At 41.9% G+C, this 15,091-nt stretch overlaps 1 protein-coding gene across 1 annotated transcript in view; it reads right to left on the bottom strand.

Moving 5' to 3' along the window:
- Window positions 1-15,091, bottom strand: part of LOC105354903 (cytoplasmic phosphatidylinositol transfer protein 1) — an 82,402-nt gene that overhangs the window by 5,828 nt on the left and 61,483 nt on the right. The window contains exons 3-8 of the mRNA XM_023960453.2: window positions 13,317-13,405; window positions 10,918-10,925; window positions 10,059-10,130; window positions 5,134-5,229; window positions 4,012-4,167; window positions 2,843-2,906 (exon numbers count right to left, since the gene is read on the bottom strand). Coding sequence (XP_023816221.1) covers window positions 2,843-2,906; window positions 4,012-4,167; window positions 5,134-5,229; window positions 10,059-10,130; window positions 10,918-10,925; window positions 13,317-13,405 — 485 coding nt within the window. The remainder of the gene's footprint in view (window positions 1-2,842; window positions 2,907-4,011; window positions 4,168-5,133; window positions 5,230-10,058; window positions 10,131-10,917; window positions 10,926-13,316; window positions 13,406-15,091) is intronic.

Below are 15,091 nucleotides of genomic sequence, written 5' to 3' on the forward strand. Positions count from 1 at the left end.
AAACTGAACTGACTGAAAGCTGCCCTACAGACTACAAAACAATGCATTATGGGACACGTGTCCTGATGGTTTTTGTAGTGGAGTGATTAATTAAAATAATTTAAAATACCAATTTATTAAAAAAGGCTACATACATCACAAAACCTTAAAATAATCATACAATATATAATAACACAGATCACACTAAGGGGGAGAAGAATATTAAAACTAAATTGAATGTTAAGGACAACTCAAATTTCCTGTTCTCCTTCAGTCTTGCTGCAGATTTGCTTTCATCTCACAGCCCCCCCGCCTGGTGTCCCCAATGATCCAGGCGAGGTGCCGGTTCATCTCAAACACGCCTATCTTGCATTTTCCCCACGTATTTTCAGTGTGTCTAAAACTAATGTTGTTTTTGCTCGAGCGTGTTTAAAGTTCAAGCCCCGTTAGCTGTCACGCATGTAGGTGGGGGACATTTATTCTCCTCAGCTGACCATCTCCCGCGGGAGCGGTGTGCTGCCGTAAAGGGCGGGCATAAACCCTTTGATGCGCCGCCGTAACCAAAACCTAAACCTTCCTCCGGGTCTGTGCGGCCCAGAGAAAAGTTCAGCACGGACTGCATGTATTTAGAAAATTACGAGCGAATAAATACGTTCTAAAGGAAAGTAAGGAACTCCTTAATGTGGTCCGGGGAGGGAGGGGGCTGTCAGGTGTCCTGCTTTCAAGCCCGGTCATTGCCACGCCCCCAAGAGTCATATACCCCACTGTGATTGGTTGCTTTGTCAGCTCAGCGCACGGCAATGAAAAAGTGTCATTCATACAAACTGGCGGGCTGCAGTAACATTAAACCTTCATATTAAGGCGGGGACCGCAAAATATCATCTTGGGGGCCGCAAATAGCCCGCGGGCCACGAGTTTGAGACCCCTGCTGTACACTCTGGCACTGGTACACTAGCCGCAGGTCGGAAGAACGAATCAATAGTTCGCTTGCTCATAGCTCAGACGCACATATCAGGTTGTGATGATATTTGTCTCAGTTTCCTTCCCACAGATGTTTACGCGCACTCGATTATCTCTAGGCCCCTCCCCCTCCACGCATTTTAGCCACTCACAGTGGCTTTCCCTATTCTTCTCATACGCAGTGGCCGCCTCACACACAGGCATCACGCGAGAGTGTACGTGCTCGCGTTTCATGAGTATGTGCGCGAGTGTGTGTGTCTGCCTGCGTGCGTGTGGCTTGCGTCTCATTGATTATTTCATTGATCATTGACGTGCCCCTTCCACGTTTAATGTATAAAAAATACGGAGGGTGGGGGAGGCAAATTTACTGGTCGCACATGTGCGACTGGATGTAAAATTCAGTCGCACACTCTCAAATTTTGGTCGCAAAATGCGACCAATTGCTCGCAGTCTGGAGCCCTGATAATTTATGTGACACAGTAAAGTGAAAGATATATATTTGAATATTTTTCTCATTATGCTGACCTACTTTTAAGTGTGAGCATAGCGAAACCTTTAGCCTTTTTTGTGAAAGTAGACGCAACTAACAAGTACCGTAATGTCTTGCTTAGGGTGAAACCTTATAGACGTGAGATCCAAAGTCAGGAAAGAGAGTTCAAAATCTGGCTTTTTAGGATTTATTTGATTTTGGTGTCTCAGCAGATGAGCGAAAACAGAAGCCTTATTAAAAAAATTGTTTTTTCTTTCATAAATTGTTAGTTTGCCCCCTTTAAGACACGTGAGTGGGACCATGAACACATGAAGCTGTAATGGGATGAAAAACGGAGCAAAACAATGAAAGAGACATACACTTGCTTTGTCATGGATCTCTATGTCATCCAGTGTAGGTGGGTTTGTTGCAGAATGCTCTTGCTGCTCATCGCAAACCTTAATGTTGGTTTTCTCATGCATTTGTCTCTCGTAATCCCGCACGTCATCCAAAGTCATATCTGGAAGAAGGTGGGGGAGGGGAGCAGCAGGGATGGAAAGGCTGTAACTCATCCACAATGCACTCCAATCAAGAGACAGAGAAGGAGACGTGAGCGGCAAATGTTAGGCTGTGAGGTAGAACCGAGAGCTTCACGTGGCTCGGAAAAGTGTGCAGGAGGAGGCAAGACAAATCCAAACCACGCCGGGAAGAGAGGAGGGTCGAGTGTGCTTCAAGATGAAGGAAATGAGAGAGAGACACCCAATGTTTAATTGACCCCACAGGAAAATCAAAAGAAATATTAGGTTTATCCATAGAGAAGGGAACATTAAGGTTAGTGATTATGCAGAGGAGAAGACTTAAATATGTTTGGTGCCGACGATAATCTGCTTATTAAGTGTGAGCCTGTCAGTTATGCAAAAAGCCGAACAGCTGAGTGAGTAAAAATGGCTTGTGGACGCTCGAGGGGCAAACAAGGCGGCCTCATGTGCAGACAGGAGGAGGCAGACACAGGCAGCATTTGTGTTTCAGTAGATGCACAATTTCTCATCCAAGGCCAGTTTTGGATTTGCTGTTAGAAAGTGCAGAAAATGTTTCTTTGGGCTTCATAACCAAACTCAGAGAATCGTCAAGCGTTGGAGTACAGGACATCCTCGAGCTTTAAACTGAGGCAAACCCTGACCATGCTCACACTCCTGAAAGAGTCAGTGGCGGGTGAGTGGGAAGTGGAGGGTCCGTGCTTAGGACAGAGATGGAGCTGGAGGGACTGCTCATGCAGCAGCAGCAGTCTTACGCAATCAACATAGACGACAGCTTAAAGAACACTGAGCTACAACAATCCAACAGGGCTGCAATGCAAATGCTCGTTACATGGACAACAGATATGGTAGCAGCTCAGTGTCTTTGATGGGTGTAGAAATGTTGTTGCACGCCTACCTATCCACTCATCAACCCAGGCAAACGCCTGCCTGTGTCCCAGCAGCAGCACATCCCGGACCACCTGCAACACAGACGCACGCTCTTCAACAGGAACCGCACTCTTTGCAAATGTCACACAGGTTTTTAGTACACATGTTTTAAGTCAGACAAGTGCTTCTTAGGAGCAGCACAAACTGATGTCAGATGTTGCTGGAATAGCATGACTCTTCGTCTGAAACAAACTGTTTCTATGCAGCTCAGTTAAAATCATTCCAATCTGCCCGAGTGATAAACAGACTGGAAGGAATTTACCACAAACTGGTTACAGGAGCCAAATGGATTCTGGTCTTTCTAAGCCACTTTGCATATGGGGAAAGGGGTGCTTTGTTTTTTGTTTTTAACTGTAACCCATATGGTTAGAAAGAAAAACAAAATTTAGGGTGTATTCAGACTGGAACCCGGGCCGAGTCCTGAACCGTGCCTGTCAACCGGACTACATTGTTTTGAAACAAAAGCTTGTAAACAAAAGCCCGTCACTGGAAATTATGAGGGCGGGGCAAAGCAACGAGAGACAGAATTTATGGAAGTCCTGCGCTTTGCAGTTCTTATTAAGGTTTGTCAGCTTATTCAAACTTTATATTTCGCTGACCAGTTTTGAACACCGGTACAAGACTTTTTATTCGGTATGGTGGAGGCGCTCTGCAGGGTGGTTACTGAGGAGGCAACAGCTGGTTGATAAGTGTTTAAAACATATAGATTGTCAGTAAAACAGTGTGCATCACATTAAAAGTTGTTTTAATGAAGCTGCATTCACCTGACCAAATTTCAATGAACTACTACTCTGTTTACATCCCTCAAGGCTGGCTATAGTGGCCGTTTTGGTCCAGTTGTTCCGCTCTGAGCACAGAGCCTATTCAGACAGAGGAAACTCAGGCGAACTGCAGCTAACTCCGATTAGAAAGAAAGCAAGATCGCCTCTAAAGATGAGTCTAAAAGCGGTTCCTGGTCCCAGACCGGGCTCCGCTTGGGTGCACTCAAGACTGAAGATTTTTTCTGGATTATTAGTGGAAATGAACTCTGGTTCACTTGCAGCAAACCAAATTTTTCCCGTCTGAATACACCCTTAAATGTATCCCGGAAAAGTTAGTTTCTTAAAGACTGGACTCGTCTGCTGGTTGCTCTCCCACCTTGTGCACAAACTGCTCCACTCGTGTCTGCAGGCCCCACACCTCGAACTTGACGGTGACCAGTTTATACGAGCACATGATGGGATCCTGCGTGTCCCTCCAGCCTTCCTGCAGCATTCCCCGCGACGTCTTCTCTGACCTGAAATACCTCAGGTCCTGCATGGTTGGTGGGAGAGAACATCTATGTTGAATTGACCACGGTAACAGGAACTTTCATTAACCCCTGGTACTTCTGGGGAGAGTCAACATAAAAAAGGCTGAACTTACAACTGCAATGATTCAGTTCAAAAACAAAAACTCCTATTTAATACAATAATACATACTTTTGATTTGAGATGACTGAAAGACAGGTCTACATTTTCAAGAGTTTATCTGGCATAATTATGATGTAAATTACCTAGAAAGTCTCAGGAAAGGACGGTAAGTCAAAGAGTCATAGAAAAAATGGTTAAAGAAGCAGACTCTTCTAAGAGTGCTGCATTCAAGCAGACTGATAGACTGATAGAACAAAGGATGCGGCTTTTGGAGGATCTCAAACTAACTTTCGTCAACATTTTAGGTCCCCGAGGACTGGCTAGAGTCTGAGCTTCATGAGCAAACAGGGACAGGCGTATCCATAGTATGGATTCCAGCCAGTGCCTTTTACTGTGTCAAGAGGATTCTGAACCAAAGACAATACCTGCTATTCAGATGAAAATATTGTTTTTTTCAAGACTGGCAAAAAAAATACATATATTAAAAGTTGCTTGAGGTCAAATGTAATGATTTCTCGCACAGTGGTGATGAGGGGATTCATGTCATCTGCCCGGCTTCAGAGAAATTAATACTTATACAACATTGCATTACTGTAGTAATTCATACAAAGCAAGCCCTAATAAATGTTAGGTGTCCTACAATCTCTATATATAAGTAATTCATAATTTCTGTGTGGAAAACATGGTATAGCTTTCTCTGATTTGTAACAGAATTCAAGGTGTACCTATGTTATTAGTATCAAGCACAGGATTTCATTCTTAGAAGGTATATTTGCAGAAACGTGTTGGATAATCAGTTTTATTGAAGTTATTTTATTGCTAGGCTCATACTTTGAGTATTTTCCATTGAAGCTCTCACATAAAGTACCTCTGACTCCTTGTAGTAGCGCTCCGGGATTTCATCGTAGACAATGTCAACGAAGCACACCTCCCTCTCCTGATCCTTCAGCTCCGTGTCAAAGATCTGAAAAATGATCACAATGATCCGGAGCTGTGTCAACACGCCAGTGAGACTGACGTCTGTGTCAGGACGGCAGTCACGGGTGGACTCAAACACCTTCGCTGATGCTGTTCAACACAAAACTCAGTCAGACACCTCCATCGCCATCAGGAGGCGCTCTCCTCACACGTTCCTTTTGATGTTAGGTGACAGAGCGCCACTGTCATATGTTCAGCCAGCTGTCCACACTCATTACTGGCGTTTTACCTCATCATTAGCTGCTGGAGCTGCTGATCACACACACACACACACAACTCTTCGGCTTGATTTCATTCTTGATAGTCTGTGGAAAGTTACCCGTTCACATGAATGTCAGTTCAACTGTTTTTCTCTACGAACTGAAGAAAAACAGCTGATGTGCTCCCATATGACCAGCAACAATTCATTCGTCACTTTGCTTCTGTCCAGAATTTGGCCTTTTTTCCGTTTTTCTTTTTGCTAAAAGTGACAAAGGCAGGTTTCCCAATACCTGATTTAAATGTAAAAAAATAAAATAACTGAGGAGGAAAATGAAGACTGATGCTGTAAATAAAGTAAATATTAAAACCTTTATCATCATCTCATTTGTTTTGTCTCAACCTGTAAATGTGGAGCAGAAGTCGATGGCACAGGTTACACAGCCCCATCCACAAGTCCCTTTGACCACTGTAAATCAATGTGGTTACATAAAAAATGGGATTTCAGAGTATCAGCCTCTCGCCTGAATATGAAGGCATTCAAATCCAAAAAGACATGGATAATGCAGCAGCATGTCAGGTAAAAATGTTGTTTATCTGTAAATCTGTAAGAGATTTGGAATCAACTACAGGTACAGTATTTACATTTTGAAGATGAAATATAAGCTCTTATAGGTCAAAGGAGCTTAACTCCTCATGGTTGCAAAAAGGAAAACAAATTGATTGAAGAGAGCTGTAATAACACAAAGGCCAAAGCCAGAATTTAGTCCAGATAGAGAGAAAACAAATAGACCGGTGAGCTTAGTAAGATAAAACCCTGGACATTCGCAGGCAGCATCGCTGGATTTCTGCAGGGTTGTGGGCTGTTACAGCCGAATTTCACGCTACCATAAACACGACGATAAAACAATACGATGGAGAAAGGGAATGAAAAGCATAAACAAGTAAAAAAAAGAGGCTAAGATTCCCCTAAAGGTCATGTCACACAGCCACAAAACACAAGTAAATCTAAGTAGAACATGAACCGTGTGGGATTATTGCACGAAACCCCCACGGCCGAAACCCTCGACAGACATTTGTGCACATCGACGAGTGACGGACACGAGACACAGTTCCTGAATGTCGTATATCACACATGAATCACAAAAAAAACAAAACTTTATACGTGGAAAATGCACAAAATGTACGTAGTGGCTGTGTGGCACGACCTTTATACAGAGTAGTCCTGCAAAAGGTTTTCTTTTTCGAGTGATGAAGCTAAAACCAAAAAGCACAAAGTACTGTGACATCCACACAGAGGCAGAGAGGTGGGAGGAGCCTAAGCAGCTTTCAGTTTATAGCTGGTGATGTGACAAAAAATTCAGATTTACCTTCAGACAGATTTACCGCCTGCAAACCAAATTATGTTTCCACCAACATTTTTACACGAGCAGAGTTGATCTAAAAACAAAAACTTTCCCTAATTATGTAATATAAAGACACAAAAGACAACCAATAAAGTCAATGAACATGTCAGCCATCCCCTACCATTTAACAGAACATTCACACAAAGCCAGCCATTGGTTTAAACCAACAACAATGACACTGATGTTCAGTCTCTCGGTGCAGTGGATTTAGGGACTGCAGTTAACTTTCAAAATGAAAGACAAACAACATCCAAACTGTGCAGCTTTGTATCTGCTCCTTCATACTCAGCTGTAAACTCTCCCATACTGTTCAAAAAGACCACCATGTCCACTCATCTTCTGTCCCTCCACCATTTTCCTTCCTCGCTTGAAAAAGACTGGTTAGCCTCACTTCCTGCTTCCGCTTTGTGTTTTCCACTTGTGACTACTTTCATTGCACTTACTCACTGTAAATGCAGTGCAATACTCAGTGGGATTGACAGGCGACAAACACAAACCCTGTTCTGTGTAAATTCATTGTGGCATGCATCTGCAATCACACACACATTTGATGCTTTTAACCCTTGTGCTCTTTAACATTGGAAATGGGGTCATCTGGACCCCACAAGACCCAATACCTGTCTTGTGGGGTCATCTGGACCCACTACACAGTGCTCTGAACCTTTTTTCATTAAATAATTGGTGATCTTCACTGGTTTCCATGGATTACATGAAATCCTCTTCACCTTTATCCACCTTTGTCATGGTAGGGAGAACACGTCACTGTAAGGGTGGGGTCATCTGGACCCCAACCAGATAGCACAAGGGTTAAGCCAAGAGTACAATATCAAAACTTGGAAAGCCTCCAAAAGCTGCATCACAAAGTGCATCTTTGCGTTTTTCATCATTACAGCTGAAAGCTCAGTTCCGTCTGTGTGCAGAGAGGACAGATGTTCAAATATTAACCCATAAACTCCTTCAGACTCAGACGTGTCATCTTGGCTTGTTCTAGAATCGTTTGAAGGACAGGTGTCAAACTCCATGTCTCGATAGCCAGTGTGTAATCGGCAACAGGTAGAGCTGGGATTTTTACAAAAACCAGCAGGATGTTGGCGCTGGAGTCCTGGAGGCCTGTAGTACGACACCCCCTGATGTAAAGCGTCCTCCATACCTTCAGTCGGTCTCAACTCGAAGAGTTAACTGTGAGCTACTCGGTCCACTGGAAGAATTTCAATAAATGGGACTTTCTATTTCTATCAACCCACCAATGTATCCATTTTTAATTTAAGAGCCTCCTTGTGGTCAAACCTGAACAGCTGCATTACTTTTCCTACAGAAAATCAGTCTCAGAACACAAAGTGGAATTATCAAATGCTTTCATTTGTGGAAGCTAATGTTTTCTCAGAACCACTAACTGCCAACCTTTAGTCTTTATTCCAGTCCTACTAGATTCTGCCTGGTGCAGAGGCATGCAAATTATCAACAGGGTGACTGGGTGAGATGTCGAGAACCTTTACAAGAATGTGTAAGAAATGTAGAAATAGTCTTTTTAGAAAGAAACAAAACCATATCAGTCAGCCTTAATTCAACTCAATTTATCACTAAAGTGACCTTTTACAGCCGAAGGTGTCAGAGGACGCTACAAAGATATACAAAACATCAAACCAAGTTATAATTGTTGTAATCTAGTTGAGTCCAAATTAGGGCTGCACGATATGAGGAAAACTTGCGATACGCTATATTAATGATCAGTATTGCGATAACGATAAAACTTGCGGTATGTGAACAAAGTCGCAAAACAACAAAAAACAAATTCCCCTTTCATTGCAACAGTTTAAAAATTATACTCTAATGACCCTCGTCGACATAGGTGACAAACATCTAACATAAAAGGGCTCCATCTGATTGGTCCAATGCATAAATGGATTGATTTGATTTGTTGAATACTACCAAGTTGCCATAAGATTCTTTTAGCACATTCAAGGTAACCATTTATTGCAATTTCGCAGTCTTTTGTGATATGCATTGATATGCACAGCTTGATGTCGCGATGACGAAACATTTGCGGTATATTGTGCAGGCCTAGTCCAAATACTTTCAATAAGGCCAGATTGTCTTTTATTTATATCAGAGGCCAATAATTACGTAAATTAACTTGTTTATACCCTGTCAACACCATGCAAACTTTCAGGGTCAATTTGTTTTTTCTTCTTTAAAAATATGAGGAAATTTGCTGATGAATGGCTTTGTGCAGGATTTCTTAACAAAAGAAACATTTTTTGCTTGATCAGGAAGATGTTATTTGTTTTCACCAATGATTTCCATGTTTGACACTGTGAACACAACTGCAGACAGCCACATGCTAACCAGCTGGAACCAATGGGAGTGGACTCAACAAACGTATTGACCACTCTACTCCAAGCACTTCATAGCCACACTCGGTGACTAATCCCTTTCAGCTGGAGTGGCCAGTGTGTTCTCCAACAACTTCAGGCAAATTAGAGATCCATGAGTGGAGCGGTGTGGAGTGATCTCTAAAAACTCCTGCAGGCTGATGGCCTGATGGCTGTTAAATTTCCTCATTTTAGCCACTCAGCAGAAATGATCCGTAAGGCCGTGTCACACAGCCAGTATGAAATTTCATTTTTTTGTGGTACATGCGTCATAATTCACAAGTGTGTCCTGCATTCGTCATTCATTAATGTGCGCAGATGTCCGTCGACATTGCACAGATTGATTTGATTTGTCTGAAAGTTGATGCATCAGAATGGAGCAGAGCAGGGAGACTTTGGCCTGCTGACGATAGCACCTACGTAACAACTACAAGCTTTTTCTAACAACATTCACCACCATTTGAATTGAGAATTACTCAAAAACGCAATTTTAAGCTCAATTTTCTTTAAATATGACAAAAAGGCCACCAAGAACATGTCACTACTGCGCTACTTTTTGACAGTATTTTACTGTAATGAACATTGATTCTTTAATAGCCTACGTCAGATGTTTTTCTTTTTTTTTTTGGTTTTTCCAAACTGTGTGAGCAGGATAAACATCCTCCAGGAGCAGTGATTCTATATTTTGCCTGAGGCTGAGATGAAAGGTTTGAGGGGGAGTCACCAATTCTCTGCCAGCTATCAGCAGTACCGAAAAAAGGCAACACGAAAGAGGAAACAAGTGTGGATTCGATAATTCAGAAATTTGATAGTGAGAAGCGCACAGACAGAGTACTCACATTATCATTGCATCCCTTGTTGTCCTCATATTTTGTCTCTATGTGGATGGAGAACTTGGGCAGGAATGAGCACTATGCAAAAAAAGAGAAAGACAGATTAGTAATGCATTTTGTTTGGAGGACAAGTTTCTGCCGTTTTAAAGATAGATCATCCCACATGTTAAGGAGCTCTTAATAGTCAGGAGTGAGCGTTACATTTGCCTTACGTTGAGTTTTTTATCACTCTTAAATGAACACGAATCACGGTGAAGGTGACAAAATCTAGCATGTTCTGTCTTTTCCGGCAAAAATAGTTCTGCAGGGGAGTATTTTTCAAACCCTGACTCATTTACGAGCACAAAACTCGGCTCCACATGAACATTCTGTCGCTCTCACGTCACCACCCTCTTCTTCCCCCTCTCCTCTTCCCCCTGCACTCTAACGCAGCATGATTCACGCTGCCGACATTCATCTCTGCACCGCAGCAGCCGTGTGGCTGACTCTGACGGAAAGTTTGAAATGTGTCAGCTTTTTCGGGGTTCTCGGGGGTCTGGTCAGGCTGCAGAGGCGTAGCTGGGGCTCTTTGGGTCTTGTTTAGCAGAAAAAGATTCTTTCAAATGTTTCTTCATGAAGGAGGTGTTTAATGCATCAGAAAAGTGCACCACGCTCCGCCAAATCAATGTGAGAATGCCGGACTTCTGCGTCATTTAAATGGATTCAAAGCTTTGGAGTCTTTTCCGAGTAAATAGATAGTTGAGTGAACAGAAAAGGAAATGAATGCAACAGGAAGAAGCAAACCACCACAGCCTCTGCAGGGTGACCATAGGAACACTGACGACTTTCAAACCCACTGTGCATGAACCGCATTGAAGATACTTACAGTGTATTCTTCGGGGCCCAGAGTGGTGAGGCAGGCAGACACCAGGTTGGAGGGGAGAAAGACAGCAGAGATTCAATGGAACAGCACTGAAAAAAACCTTTCATAATGAAAAACATCCAGTGCAAAACACTTTTAGCTCATCGCTTGGGTTATTCCTTCCCCAGTCATTTGCACTCATCAGGAAGCCATTCCCTTCATCTTGTAACGTTTCTTTTCACGGATCAGTATCATTAGAGCAGAGCAGAAACACTTTCTGAGCTCTGCAGCTCAGATCGCTGCAGCTGTGATTACTGCTGCTCCGCACGGCAAAGCCCAACCCGCTGCAGCTCTCCGGTTAGGCCGCGTGAATGAGAAGCACAGAAAACTGCAAAGATGGCAAATAAAAAGACTATACTGTCATGAAATTTGAATCTGCATGTATTTCTTCCCATCAAAACACATGCATGCTTTGGCTTTTGATTGGCTCATTTAGAGGCCTGCCATCTTTTTAGAACAAGTAAAACCAGGGACAGAAGGAGGTTTGTAAACTTAAGCTTCTTGGGAAACTATTCCAGCTTCGTGAACCCTGCAAAGGACATTTACAGAAAGGTCAACAGGTCTAATGCAGAAAAAAAAAAAAACAGTTATAGAAGGTTTATTGTTGAGCTGTTTCCTGACTTAGACAAATAAACCAAGAAGATGTTACAAAATCCCATAAACAAACATACCATGTGTTCATACATATATTTAACAACAGACAGAAAAAGGACAAAGACAGGAGTCCGAACTTAAGGCCCGTACACACCGGGACGAATATTCGCCAGGCGTTATTCGCCAGCGTTTTTCGCCACGTTTTTTGTGTTCACACCCAGGCGATTTTCGCTGACGATGAGTGGAGTGAACATGCAATTTCATTCCCTGACATTAGATGGCGCTTAATGTAAAACAGAAATACTCCTGTACACAAGGTGGCGCTGCGCAACTTTACGCTTCTTAAAGTCGCTTTTCACTCAGAAGAAGAGAGCAAGTTTTTACACGCTTGTCAGAATCAAACAAAGAAAACATGAATATTTCAAGCACCAGTAGCTCCAACTGGTGCTTGGTTCGGGGATGTTTTAGAATGTCCGTCATTATTGCTTCGCGGCTGTGTAGACGCTACTTGGCGTCTATCTTCTTCGCTGGTATGTGTGCTCAGCAAGGCAGTTTTGTGTTTGAGCGCCCCCAAGTTGTGTTTTACTGTAACTTCAGAAGCTCCAGACACGTGAGCAAAAGCGCCGTTCTCATTGGTCGAGTAGATTTCGACGCGACGCGTCGAAAAAAAAAAAGAACCCGAGGCGTTTTTTTTTTTTGACGCTTTAACGCCTGGCGTTTTTTCGCGTCGGTGTGCACACTCTCATTGGTGCCCTTTGTTTAGTCACGAGGCGTTAAACGTCGGCGAAAATCGCCGGCGAAATTCGTCCCGGTGTGAACAGGCCTTAAGCTTCCATCTTCTATTTATCCACTGGCTATAGATCTACAGCCCTAAACCTGTGTTTTGATTGAAGTTTTTAATTAAACATCAATATCAAACATTTGTCTCCTTTAACATAATTGTGGTTCGTATCAGTGTTTCGGTTTTAACCCGTTCACCGTTAGACGGGGCCAAGCAGAAAGCTGCAACGGTCTTATAAGAGTTGAGAGCACTTTCAGTGGTCCTTCTGTGTCAGCAAGAACTGTGTTACAGAATCTACAGAGTCAATTTGGCAGTAATACTGAAGACAAATCAGTAACTCTGACCCCGTCTCTTCACGTGCATGTGAAAGTGGACCACCTGCAATTAACATTTTCCTTAGAATGCAATTAAAATGCTCGCACTTCCTGCAGCTGAAATCCTGGATGAGCCCTGGATAAATCCTGGATAACGTCCACTCCAATCATCTTTTGATCTATTTTCAAAGTGTTTTTTTAATTATGATTATGCCACTTTTAGCTAAAATCCGAAATCCTCAGTTGTTTTTAGGACGTAGTTTCTGCAGAGCGGCAGAAGTTCTGCCTGCACTCATTTCCCACTCTCCCTTTGTTAGTTAAAAACTAACCAGGAATTTGCAGCCTTGCTATGACATCCATTCAGTAAAGAAATGAGCACAACTTTGTCCAACTGTGGAACATATGTCAGGGGCTTCAAAGGACTTTGGTGGTTTACGCAAAGACTTTTGAAATGTGTTAAAAATCTGCTGAAGAGATTAGCAGTCTTGGAACACTACTTGTCTTTTCACACAACGTCACAGTGCTACAAATGTCCAGTAAAGTGTTTGTAACAACAACTCTGTGCCCAGTAAAATCTGTCCTGGCTGCACAGCCTTTGAAAGCCCAACTGAACCATCCCGAGCTCCAGGCTGCTGCGGCGCAGTCACAGTTTGGGTCTCTGTCCCAGTACTCACCCGTCACGGTGTAGGGGTAGTAGTTCCACGCTTTCTCTGTCACATAGAAGATTTTGGGAACCACTGCTCGAGCCCAGCTGGGTAATTTACTGCAGGAAGACATACAAAAACATTTAAAAAGAAATTTGCATAAACTATACAGGAGAAGTAAGCTGCTCTTTTGAAAAAAAATTACACAAATACAACTCATTGACTCTAAAATAGTTCATTTGATCAAATTTAATTATGAAAAGATGCACACTCTGTCATTTTCCCCCCCTAGACTGACACAATATTGACAAAACCATAATGAATCCTCGCAATAAAGTCCATTTAAAACTTCTTAGTGTTTTTTATTTTATGTCTGTAACTAAAATGAAACAGAAAACAGACGACTGTCCAAAGGTTTAAAGTGCGTTTAAAATGTACATTATTCTCTTTTAATGAAAACCCTGATTTAATGGACAAAACTTCTAGCAGGTTCTGAATGTTGTCTTGCTAGTCATTTTTAAACCAGCTTTAAATCCAGGTTTTTTGAGGATCATTCTGCAGATGTGCAGTATTCAGGTATCTTTTTAACTCAAAACAACTAAAGAACTCTGAATGACCATTCTTTTAACGTGTATCTTTAAGTTTTCTTTTCAACATTGCATTTTTGTGTCAATTTCCACAATGAAATGTTGTTTTTTAAAATAAGTAACTCGCTGACTAAAGATTTTATTCACTAAAAATGGGAAAAGTTACAGTAAAGAATAACACAGAGTCAAAATAAATAACATGGAAACTATTTTTCTCAGGTTTTCTGTGTTCTATCCCTCCACACATTTTTGTTTTCCCCCTGCTGGAGTCTCTGTGCCTTTCTCTCTCTTTCTCTTATGCTGCAATTCTGCTTTTTTTCTCACACTACAGATAAAATCTTGACTTTAAACCAGGCCATATAAATGTAATTAAGTGAAAATACAGATTAGCCTGAACATGTGCTTAAGAATTCAATCTAGATTCTGAGATAATTACATCCAATTCAAAATGAATCCAACGCATCCATGCGTCACACGGAACAATAAGCTAACAGCAGCGGATCTCTGGGGCAACACAATCTTGATTAATTGCAAAGTTAAAGGTCGCCTTTACTTAGCACTGCTTAACAGTGCAGCAATAAGGTCATTCAAGAGTACATTGATAAAATACAAATTCTCAATATGAAGTAAGAGATGTGTAAAAAAGAGACATTCATAAATGCAGATGACTCCCCAAACATGTGATCATTATATTAAGGCCGTGTCACACAGCTACTACGTACATTTTGTGCAAATTGCATGGATGAAAATTGCTCATACGTGATTAAACGTCGATATAGTGAGAAAGTTGTACTTTGTAAGTGAAATTTTTACAGAATGAACCACGTTAAAAGCACGTAAGACAAAAAAACTATGCAAAAACACGTCGATCAATTTAGAGCATGAACCGTGTGCGATTATTGCGCTGTTTATAAGCGGTTCATTAGTGACTCATGTTTTAATTATGTAATTTTATCGTGGTATATGCGCCGTATACGAGATAAAATATTCTACAATACATTCATTGGCATGAGGCATAGTGGCATGTACATTTGTGAAAGGTCTGTTACATGGAACGGTAAAAAATCACGCACAATTGCGTGAGATTTATGTAATAATGCATAGAAACTACTTAAATTTGAACCCCTGAAAACTGAATTAACGTAATTCACATCTATACACTGACAAACGAAAAACGCAAGAAACACGCATGAATTTCGTAAATCAGGCATGTATCAC

Source organism: Oryzias latipes, chromosome 1 (assembly GCF_053564925.1).
Source record: "Oryzias latipes strain Hd-rR chromosome 1, Olatipes_Hd-rR_3.1".
NCBI lineage: Eukaryota > Metazoa > Chordata > Actinopteri > Beloniformes > Adrianichthyidae > Oryzias > Oryzias latipes.